Here is an 11764-nt window from a genome sequence, read left to right as displayed (position 1 = left end):
TGATGAAATACGTATTGTCATAATGGATGTAAAATAAAGGTACAAAACGCCACACAGTTCACGCAACAAGAACACGGCGAGGACATGGTAAGATCTTCAAGCTAAGAGTGCACACATTAGGCAAACTTTTTCTCATTTCGGGTAGTAGCTGCGTGTTATAAGCTTACTCCGACCGTTGTCCACGTTCCACTTGAATGCATTATTGTCCAATTACTTATATGAATCCTCGCGCTGACAATTATACTGACCCGCGCCGAGAACATAAAAAACAGTGCTACACTCGTTTTTCATTTTTCGTTCACAGGTGAACAACAGCCGCTGAACGATGAGGACAATATCGACCCGTGACTCTTGGGCAAAAGCCACGATCCTGTCCACCTGTGAATCGGTGAACTGAATGCGTGCTGGAAACACACGTTAGTTTGGCGGATTTCCAACTTTCTACGTTACCATCCAAACTAGAGTTTCATGGATGTTGTCGGACGTGAGATTGCAAATACCCCTCCTGTGACGACTGCGTATATTGCAACATGCATTTTCCTCACAGTGGCCGTTGTAAGTTCGGTTTTATTAAAAGACATAGAGCTGTAGCAAATGAATATTCTCTCCCCTTTCCAGTTGTATTTTAACCCTTCTTTGATTATCAGCAAGTTTCAGGTGAGAAATTAGTTAATCTACTAGCTTGTCCGCAGATTTGGCGCTTGATTACAAGCTTCTGCTTTTTTGGGACCTTCAATTTCAATTTTCTCTTCAACATTCTCTTCGCATATCGGTACTCTCGAATGCTCGAGGAAACTTGGTATAGTACCAAGACAGCTGATTTCGTGATGATGTTGTTGTTTTGTGTTTTCGTTACATCTGTGAGTTGCACTTTGTGTCTTATGTACAGATGATTGCCATTCATGTCCACATACTCTTTCTTAGCCACGTTCTGACGATGATGCTAGTATATGTTTGGAGTCGCCGCAATCCTTTTGTCCGGCTGAATATTTTTGGCATTATCGACGTCAACGCACCGTATCTACCCTGGGTTTTCCTCGCGTTTGCGTTTTTACTGGGAAATAACATGGCAATCGATCTTATCGGTAGCACGCATTTTGTTCATTGAGCCTTTCCCAGGTATTGTCGTCGGCCATCTCTACTACTTCCTAGAGGATGTTTTTCCCGAACAGGCCAATGGATTTAGGGTCATCAGAACACCCCAGTTCATGTGAGTCTAGTACTTTTTATTTACGCTTACATTCCAGGAAGTACTTGTTTAACAGACGAAGAAATCGAGATTATGAGCCTCTTCCGGAAGCGGATCGTCCTGGCGGTTTTGCGTGGGGCGCTGGTGACCAATGACTTACTGAAGCCTCGAATCAACAATACGCACTAAATTTGTTTTATTACACCAGAGGGGCGCACACTTGTTGCAGGTGGTATGTCAGCTTTCTCCATTTCCAGTCTCACCCAGCTTGTGAGCCAGTTACTTTGCTGTTTGTGATGACTTTGGTTACAATGTACTTTTTTGAAGAAACAGTCTACTTTCACTCCCAGGGTGATTAATACAGCGATTTACACGTGTTTTGGGCAGTCGCTCACCTGCCAGGTGTCTTAAGCATTTTTTTCGTAATAAAATCTAGTGATTGCTATTCTTCGGAGCCGCGAATAACCGCAGTGTTATCCTTTGAAGTTGTCAACTTACAGTAACCCAACAATCTCAGTTAAGGTACTCTAGATGCCTCGAATTCTTCCAAAAAACGCATGGATAGTCGTGCCTGCTTTATGCCATTCCCAGCACCGCTGGTTATCCTTCTTACCGGTACTTCGGATAGTCTTGAGACACTTCCGTCGTCAACTCTTCCCTCTTTGTACCCGTTCAGCATTTTCACCTATATGGGCTGCCCAATAAGATCCGTTAGTTTAAGCCGCTTCAGTTTCGTCCGCATATATTGGAGAGTGACTGGGTGTTATTCGCCTGTGGGAGATGGTGGCCTTAAGTGTGCATTGGCGTTAATTCGTTCTGTTTTTCTCCTGGAATGAGATTTTAAATTATGTTTTTATGTACGAGTGACAGCTGCATGATCGAACCACTGCACTGACATATAAAGATGATATCCTCGCTTGCACTATTTCTGGGAGGGTGAGATGGCTAGAGCGCGAATTTACTGACCGGAAGACCCGTGGTTCACACCCGACCTCTGCTTCTCGACTTCCCTTGTCCAAGCTTGAAAAACCTGGTAGTATCCCAGCACTCTTGCTTCCTTCGGTTGGCATGGCAGCTAGGCGCTGAACGATTATCGATTATTATTATCATCCCGAGATTGTCTTCTGGGAATGCGAAAGTCGACAATAAGATCGTGTTCACTACTTGGGGTCGGGGTCAAGCTCCTATGTCTTGTGGACAAATTGTGGGATAGGCATTTTTCTGAACATTGTCCGCATTCTCACACTGCCTCAGTTGTCAGACTCATTTCGAATACTCAAGCTGGGATGCCCGAAACAAAACCACTTTCCTCTTCTAGGATGTTAGGGACTATTACTTGCAATCACAGCTGTTGTTATTCTATTCGTGCTATATTTCAATCATCAATCGAGACAGTAATATAATTGGTGACACCGATGCTTCACTGCCGTACAACCACAATTTTGAGCTCATTACGCCCGAGAGTGAAAAGAAGGAAAACAATAGATGAGGAAGAGGACTTAATCCTGGCCAATCAGAAGTATTCTGAGTTGTTTGCACTTTGAAACGTTCTGTTAAACAACCTGAAAAGAAACTGACATCGATAAGCCGCCATTTTCTGCATTGTATCCAGCCAGACCCAGCAGGGGTCATGGGAACCTCACCCTTGAACATGGGCCGCACTAAAAACACCTAGACTCTTCGTACTGTCTTTCACGCCATCCTACCGATTCATACGTTACCCGAATGATGTTTTGCCATCCTTAACCACCGCAGACGATCTTTCAGCGGGCCTACTATATGTTCAGGCCGGCACATTTGAGTGTTTTAGATGTTCTCCTCGGTTGAAGTACCCGCTACACAACCAAATGTTCGTTTTCTAATTACCACGTTAAGAAGCCGTTGATGCCTCCGATACCAGAAACGCTTCCGAGGCATCCTCCGTCAAGAACTCGAAGGTGCATCACGTCATCTGTTCCCACAGGCCATTTTGGCAACCATACAACAACACAGCCCTTACTGTAGCCTGGTCCACCTGGCCCTTGAGACCCAGTGATATGCCGATTTGACGCCACAAGTGACGCAAATTAGCAAACATGATTCGCGCCTAAGATTCATGCTAACTTCATCAGACGCTTCATCAGAGCTAATGGAGCCTGTGATATACGTAAAGTCTCCGCAACCTGCACCGAATCTCCTTTAACTGTAAGGGGTGTGTTCAGTGACTGTACTGCAAAGTCGCTTCAAAACTTACATTTCTGAACACACTTCTTACAGTTAAAGGAGAATCGATGGAGACTTTACATACCAAGATCGTTGGTCGTTTGTAAGTATGGCATTGCTTTAACACCTGGTGGATTGTGGAGATGTTTTCCACGCAACGTCTACCCGATGGAACACCCGCTCGATGTTCACGGATCAAGTGTTCGCGTACCGCTGTGTACACTGAATAATCAATGATGATACGGCGATACTTGAACCAACACCGTTGTGTGCATTACCACACTCGCCGAAAATGCCCGTTTTTGAAAATGGGAACTATTATAGACTCACTTCAGTCATCTGAAACAGTCTCTTCCAGATAGACACAAGTAACCTAGATAGACTGACTAAGAAATTCCCCGGTGTCCTTGAGTAAAGCTGATGTAAAGTGGTCGGGGTCAGGAGCGCGATGACGCCTCTGAGGTTGATATGTATTACATATTCACAGTCCACCTTGTATTGAAGGATTGCAATCCGGATGGGAGGTCGCAGGTGGTCAGCCGAAGTAATCGAAGTTTTTAGTATTGCATCCACCGTTCCAAGTGTTCCTCTCTGCTGGATATGAGAGAGCAGTTATGCTCCATGATAGTTTCGCTGACAATAGGCTTCCGAAGACCAGTCGAATGATTCAAGTGGAACATTTTGTGGACATTTCCAGAGCATTTTGCACTTTGCATTTCTTCGACCTTTCGGCTTTTCCATTCTCGCTCTGGACGTACAGTCAGTTTTACTTGGCGCCAGATGATGAATCGGATGAAATTGTGGTTGTGGCGAAGGGGAAATAGTCGCTGGGCTTCCGTCAAATCCACTGTCCTATCAGAGATCCAATGTTTGAATGAGATTAGTTGGGTTGTACCGCAAACAAGTCCGGCTCTGAGTAGCGCTTGGGTATCTTTTCCAGTGGCCGTTGATATCCGACATCGAACCGTCCGGTAGGTGTTCGGGGAGCTGGTTGTGAAAGTTCCGTTTGATTTCTGGGTCCACTGGCTTCTTAGTGGCTGAGTCGTTACGAAGAGACTGGACCTTACCGTGGTATGGCGATCTGTGTAACTCGGCGACCCATTGAGCTATACTGGAGGGGCTGCCCGCGTGACACTTACAAAGTCTCATACCAGGTTGGTCAGAGGTTAGAGGTCTGACGAACGCAGTCTCCTGGCCTTCTAGATGGGGGTTGGAACATGTGTGGCGTCGTGCTCCGTGCATTTCCAGCCCAACACCGCCGCCTTGAGTTTAGGCTTTTGAGGACCCCAATCATCCTGCATAGGTGTGGGCGACTTGACAGTATCCCAACCCTCGTACAACCATGACATTTGCAGATAACAACACTCATGTCACATCGCCCATCGCGTGGTGCCATCAGCCTGGTCGCCTTACGTGCTACATAAACCAGGGCGGGTAAGTGAAACAGGCCACTGATGACGCCTCCCTTCTCACACTTTCACGTTTTCCGTCTTCCACACTCTCCCGTACAAATTTGAATACTTTCTCCGCACGTTTCAGCTCTAGAACTGGCCATTTTGCTCGCCCTGCACCACACTCAGCGGCAGTTTCTGTACGCCGAGTTCAGTCACAACCTTAAACACGTCGAAGTCTGTTTTCAAACCCCGAAAACTGTCTACTTAGCCACCTTCAATGTTCGAACACTGAAGCAAGCAGGTCAACAGGTGGCTCTTGCGCGTACGCTGGATTCCCTCTGTATTGATGTATGTTGTCTGTCAGAAACAAGGACGCAGGACGCAAGTACTGTGATCGAACTGACTGCCCCCTCGCTCTCCTCTAGGTTTCGGCTGCGCACCTCGGGTGATGCAGAGGCCGCTGCAGCTGGATATGCTGTGGTGGGTATTTGTTGAGCGCACAAGCGGAAGCGTCTCTGCTTGATTGGATACCCGTTGATAGTTGTCGCATATGTGCGGTTCGTTTGGCAACATCGGTTAGAGAATCTAGAGGAAGTGAGGTTCATCACACCCAACTGACTTTAGCTCTGAATCTGCCAAGGACAATTTCTGTGACGCTCTAGGTGCCCTTCTACAACAGGCTAAAAGCTCAGATATCGTTGTGGTTGATGGTGATATGAACGCCCAGGTAGGTATACTAAGCGCAGCTGAGTTCCAATTGGTTGGTCGTCTTGGTTCGGACACGAGACGAATGGACAACAGAGACCGCTTACTTCAGATGTGTGCCGACCACAGGCAGTAAAAATTTCCGGAACAGTGGAAATCGCTTGACAACGTGGTGCCCGCCAACAAACCAGCGCCGAATCCAAATAGACCACATCGCCGTCATTTGTCGGTGGCGAGGATCTATCACCGCCTGCCAGTCCCTCTGGAAACCAACCACGCAGTTGTTGCTGCTGCTTTTCGTTACGCTTTTCAGGTGTGCGCAAAACGCGCACAGTTCGCGTAGCCATTGAGAAGCTAGTTGACCGAGAAGTCAAACGAAACTATCAGAACCAGCTCCTCGAATGCCTGCCGGACGCTACGGTGTCGGATATAAACGCCACGGAAAATATATCCAAAGCGCTACTCGAAACCGGAATGTCTGTTTGCGGTACAACCCAACCAAACTCGTACAAACATTGGATTTCTGATACGACCGTGTCTTTGCTGGAGACCCGATAACAGATTCCCCCTGGCCGCCACCACAACTCCACCCGGCTGATCATCCGACACCAGGTGAAAGTGAGTGTTCGCGAAGACCAAGAAGGTTGGTGGACCCGGAAGGTCGAAGAAATGGAATATGCAAAGAATGCTGGAAACATACGTAGGCAGCAAAGCAGAATGTTTGGACCACTGGGCACAGTACTTCGAGCGGCAATTCAGCTGACCATCTGCTACCCCTGATCCAGAAACCGGGCCTTCAACAGAAAGGTGGACCGTAAATAAGGAGCAGCCTTCAGTCTCGAAAGTGTCCAAATGCATTTCTATACTCAAGCGTCATCGTGGTGCTGGTCCTGACGACCTTCCACCTGCTCTTTTCAAGGATGGCGGGGGATTCCTCAGCCAGTGCCTGTCTAGCCTCTTTGGGTCTATCTGAGAGAAGGAGACCGTCCCAGACAAGTGGAGTGAGTCGATAGTGGTGCCCATTTTCAAAAAAGGCACTCACAGTGAATATAGTAACCACAGAGGTGTTAGTTTGACGCCTGTTGTGACAAGGCTCCTGGCGTCACTGATTGTTCGTCGTCTTACGGTGTTACGCGAAGCCTTGACTCGTGAGAATCAAGCGGGATCTGAGCCTGGTAGAGGCTGGGTTGACCTCATCTTCACACTCCGTCAGGCGTTAGAGCAACGCCATACGTACAGACGACCCACGATCCTGGTGTTCCTTGACTTCAGGGGTGCTTTGATTCTGTCGAACGATCAGTGCTGTTAAGTACACTCGCTCAACAGGGTATGTCACAGAAGTTTGTAACCATAATCCGATCCCTATTTTCACATACTTCTGGGCGGGTGAGAGTGTATGGTGAGCTCTCCAAAAGCTTCCACACAAATAGCGGTGTCAGACAAAAATGTCCACTCTCTCCGTTCTTGTTCAACTTCGTCATCGATGAAATAGTGAGGCGAGCACTGGATGGTCCTCAAAACCCCGGAGTTCAAATTGTTGCTGGTGAGAGCCTTGTCGACTTGGAGTGCGCTGACGACGTCGTCCACGTCTTTGAAGACCAAAGCGAAGCTCAAGCCCTTATGAATAAAATGACCATCATCATACCATTATTTTGGCATGCGCCTTTCACCTTCAAAGTGCAAAGTCATGCTTCAGAACGTGCCATCTGCGAACCTATCCCCTACACTCCAAGGGAATCACTGGAGATTGTGGAAACTTTACATACCTCGGTAGTTGTAGTAGCTCTGACGGAAGTGTGTCTGATGAAGTCAGTGCAAGAATCTCAGAGCCTCGAATCACCTTTGCTAATTTGCGCCACTTGTGGCGTCAAAAAAGGGGTGTCAATAAATTTTATGGGTCGTGTGTACCAGGCTACAGTAAGGTCTGTGTTGAATGGGTGCGAGACATGGCCTCTGTGGACAGACGATGTGAGGCGTCTTCAGGTTTCCGAACACGGATGCCTCAGAAGCGTGGCTGGTTTTGGATGGTTTCAGCATTTTAGTAACGAGGTGATTAGAAATCGGGCATTTGGTTGTGCTGCAGGTACTAGAATCGGGGAAAACATCCAGCACTATCGACCACGATGGCTCGGTCATGTGGTGCGCATGCCAAAACACCGTCTACCAAGACAAATGTTCTCCGTGCCTTTTACAGGATGGCGGAAACCGCGAAGGAGTGAAATAGATCACGATGGGTCTGGGTGTTGTTGTTGTTGTTGTTGTACAGCTTCCAGGATAGGGTCACCATTACCCCGCTTGTGGTTGGCTGGAGACGTTGCAAGAAGTGGCGGCTAATCGATGGTTGTCCGTTTGTGCTGTCAGTTTCTTTCCAGATTACCTGATTGAGCGTTTGGAGATGTAGGCACCTCAGAATGCTTGACATAGGTCTGCACTAGGTCCTCTCTCTCACCCACTTCATTCTCTTCACTCCATGTCTTCTAATAGTGTCATTATATATATATGTATACATATATATAGACGAACCTTATGGTTGTATGGCAGTGAAGCACCAGTGACAACACTGATGTTGCTGTCTTTGATGATGATGATGATGATGATCGGCAGTACTGACTCCCATATTATTCATTTGATGGTGATGATGATGATGATGAGCGGCTGGAACAAACCTAGTCTTGGTACATCCTGCTAACTAGAGTGACTGATTCGTCATGGAGGTTTGAAAACAGTACGTTGACACGAGCCCCTAAAAATTTGAGGGTTGTCAGAGAATTTTGCAAGGATCGGCACTGTTCACGGAAATTTTTTTAAAAAGGGTTCTGTTTGCGACTAACTCATCATCATTATCAGCTGTAATAACCGCGTACTCGTCGTACAGTGGTTGTAGCTGCCGCAGTTTCGTTCACCGATGGTTTGGGGGGGAGGGATAGGTAGCTGCGCGTTGCAGGCGGGAGCTGATAACTTGGCGCATAAATCCAGCACTGTCAGTGGGCTGTCAAGTGGGGGGTTGGAAAAGGAGCTATGCATTGGAGGCAATAGCTTGGATGCACGAGTGCCATTGAGGGCGCGACTGGACCATATCTGACAATGTCTCTAGCCATTGACGTGGCCTGTCTCGAGGTCCCCATCCAGGAAGACGGCAGTGACCAGCGCAGCTGAGTTTGCTGGTAATGGCTCTCATACTTCGCTGCCAAGTCATTGTTTGACCGCCTCTGGTTCTGTTCCACTCTTCACGTGTTTGTGCGAAAAGCCCTTCGAGGAAGTCGATCGACTGGCATATGCAACACATGGCCAAGCCAGCGCAACCTATGCAGCGTGATCTGTTCATCTATCGAGGGTGAGTTATTTCTCCCGAATACCATTCGACGTACTTCAGAATAGCTGATCCGGTGTTCCCACCAGATTCGGGCAAAGCTCCGAAGACATCGATGGTCAAACACTTTAGACGTCTTTAGACGTCGTCAGCGCGCAACGACCAGGTTTCAGATCCGTACAGTAGAAAGGAGTGCACCATAGCATTGTAAACTCAACCATTGACAGATAAGCTGATAAGATGCCTAAGTCACAGGTGACGCAGGTTCACAAAAGCTGCTCTGGCTTTCCCGATCCGGATGAAAATATCATCTTTCGCGAGACCACTGGGAGTGATATAGGTAAACAAATTTGCCTACTACCTAAATCGGTTCATCCGCAAGTATGAGTCTAGGGTTCGAGCCCACCCAGCCTTGCGGTAGCACTTTGTACTTGGCAGGTGTGAAGCGCATGCCGAACTGTGAGGCGGCATTATTTGGACTATTTAATATTGTTTGAATTATCACGGGGTCAGATCCAAAAAGAGCTATGTTGTCTGCGTACTCGATATCTATGAGCGGACGCTCAGGGAGCACTTCAACCCCACAGGCATTAGAGGCTGGTAGTGAGTCTTCTATGACCGCATCAATGACGAAGTTGAAGGGGAAAGGTGAAAGAGAACAGCCCTGTCGGACACCACTTAATGTGATGAACTCGGAATGTAGCTTCCCATAAAACTTCACACGGCCGCAAGGAGTTGGCATACAGCGCCATAAGGATGGTCAAGAAATTACGGAAGACACCTTATCTTCGCAGACACTGACATAGTGACTAACGGTCCACGCAAACGTAGCTTTCAGATCAAGGAACACAATTATTGTTGTTGGTTGTTGGGAGCAGTGTCGCTGTTCCAGAATTTGTCGGAGGGTGAAGATATGACCGAGGCATCCTCTTGCAGGACGGAACCCTGCTTGGTCTTCATGGATGTCTCTCCCTGTGTTCAGTCAACCTTCGAAAGATAAGACTAGAGAGCACCTCCGATGTCACAGCTAATAGGCTGATGCCACGGTGGTTTTTACACAGCGTCCGCGTACCCTTTTGGAAGATAGGAATAACTGTCGACATGCCCCACTCTGTAGGCACCCTCTCTTCGTTCCATACAGCACTAATAAGGTTTGTCAGGTGGATCGTCAGGGAGTCTCCGCCTTCATTGAAGAAGACTGGATACAGACAGTCCGGTCCTAGTGTCTTCTCATGTTTTAGCACGGATATTTCGTACTTTATTTCTTTTTCCAAAGATCAGTGTTTACATTCAATTTGCCCGTATGCACTATCTCTACAGGCTGTAGTGCAGGAAGCTAGCTGAACTGTCTCTCGAAATATTCGGCCCATCTTCCCAGTCGACGTTTTAGCGCGTGAATTGATGAGCCATCTTTCTCACTTGTCGTTTCGATGACCATTGCTTTCCTAGAGCCAGTCGATCGTATCAGTTGATATAGAGCACGGCTGTTTCCCGAAGCAAAGGCCTTCTCCAACTGCCGAGCTTTCGAGGAATTTGCATGCGCCGTCGTATTCGTTGCCTTCTTTTATGGATCCCCTGGCATCAATAGTGGATAGCGACCTCGCCGACATCCAGCGGTCTTGTGGTGGAATAGAAGTCAAACACGCAGCACTGAACGCCGCTAATATAGCCCCTTTCGTACTTTGCCACGCTTCATCTACATGCTCATTGCCACCGCAGTATTGGTTTACTGTGGAGAGTTGCCGGGCTAGCTCGGACCGGTACTGTTGAGCTATCGTCGTCCTTCGTAGATTGCGGATTGGCATGATTCTTGCTAATTTGCGAGGGCCTGAAGGGAAGCGAACTGTCAGGCGTGCGCGCACCATGGCGTGATCGAAATCAAGTAGTGTGCCCCAGAAGGAACGGCAGCCTTGAATGGTGGCCACGTGGTCCAACTGGGTCCACGGCTGATTTGCAGTTGGTGGTCGCCGCGAGGTGAACGTTTATGCTGAAAGTTCATACTTCCCAGAAACGGTTCATGGTCAGCATACAACTAAAGGAATCGATTTCCGTTGTCTGTGCGGGAGGCGTCGACTCCGAACCGACATCCTAATTGAGCATCCATATCGCCTGCAAGAATCACAATGTCAGTGCTTGTTGCCTGACAAATGAGCCCGGATAGCTCTCGATAGAAGGTACCCGTCTCAGCAACAGAACTGCAGTCCGTTGGAGTATAAGCCGACACTACAAACAGGCACCGCTTATGCCGAGGTATTGAGGTATTGAGCTTGACTGAACTGGATAACCGGACGGCGCAAAGACGACTGTTCACTGGGATCCAATCAAGCAAAGCGCGTTCAGCTCTAGGGCTGAGTGCAAATCCCACAGCATCACTTCTGGGTCACCGGACACACGGAGGGAGAAGTGTGAAAGAGCTGAGTTCATCCTTGGCGTTCTGAGGTGCGTAAACAGGCTTGAGTCTTGTATGCGTGTTTCGAGGACACGGCATATATCAATTTTAAGAGAGTATAAGGTTTCAGCAAGCATAGCCTGTTTGCCAATTTGACACAGAGTACGGACTATAAAGCCCTCATATAGAAAAGACTACATGGATTTAGAAGAGTATAATGTTGTGTATTGTTAGTAGGCACCGAGAAGCATAAGGCCGTTCGGTCAGATAACTGACAGTCAGGAGACCCCGTGACGTTTGGTTGTGTGGTGGAGGGGTTGAGGAGGGACATCAGTGGACACCGAACTTCGCAGACAACCGAACATGCCCAGGCCGAGGAAGGGGGTTTGGTTGAGGTACCCCACCTTCAGCCTTTGCTCAAAAGTCTGACCCAGTGGGGGGATGTAGTATTTTGCTTGGGGACCCTAGTCTCTGATACAAGAGTCGTGACCGCGAGAAAGCGGTTGCTAGGGTTTTCCTGGGGGGCTTTCCCCAGAGCCTATGACTCAATAGATTGACCCGCATGGATGCAGAGG

At 48.0% G+C, this 11764-nt stretch overlaps 1 protein-coding gene across 1 annotated transcript; it reads left to right on the top strand.

Annotated features, from left to right (window-relative positions):
* Positions 1–462: 462 nt before the first annotated feature.
* T265_12887 (hypothetical protein) lies at positions 463–6048 on the top strand (the record flags this gene model as incomplete). Its single annotated transcript, XM_009166062.1, has 4 exons — positions 463–555; positions 1447–1540; positions 4931–5269; positions 5804–6048. The coding sequence occupies 4 exons, from the start codon at positions 469–471 to the stop codon at positions 6046–6048; spliced, it is 765 nt and encodes a 254-aa protein (XP_009164326.1).
* Between the last annotated feature and the right edge of the window lie 5716 nt (positions 6049–11764).

Source organism: Opisthorchis viverrini (genome assembly GCF_000715545.1).
Source record: "Opisthorchis viverrini unplaced genomic scaffold opera_v5_21, whole genome shotgun sequence".
Classification (NCBI taxonomy): Eukaryota; Metazoa; Platyhelminthes; class Trematoda; order Opisthorchiida; family Opisthorchiidae; genus Opisthorchis; species Opisthorchis viverrini.
The sequence above is the reverse complement of the archived record's forward strand: the minus strand, read 5'-3'. Positions and strand labels throughout refer to the sequence as shown.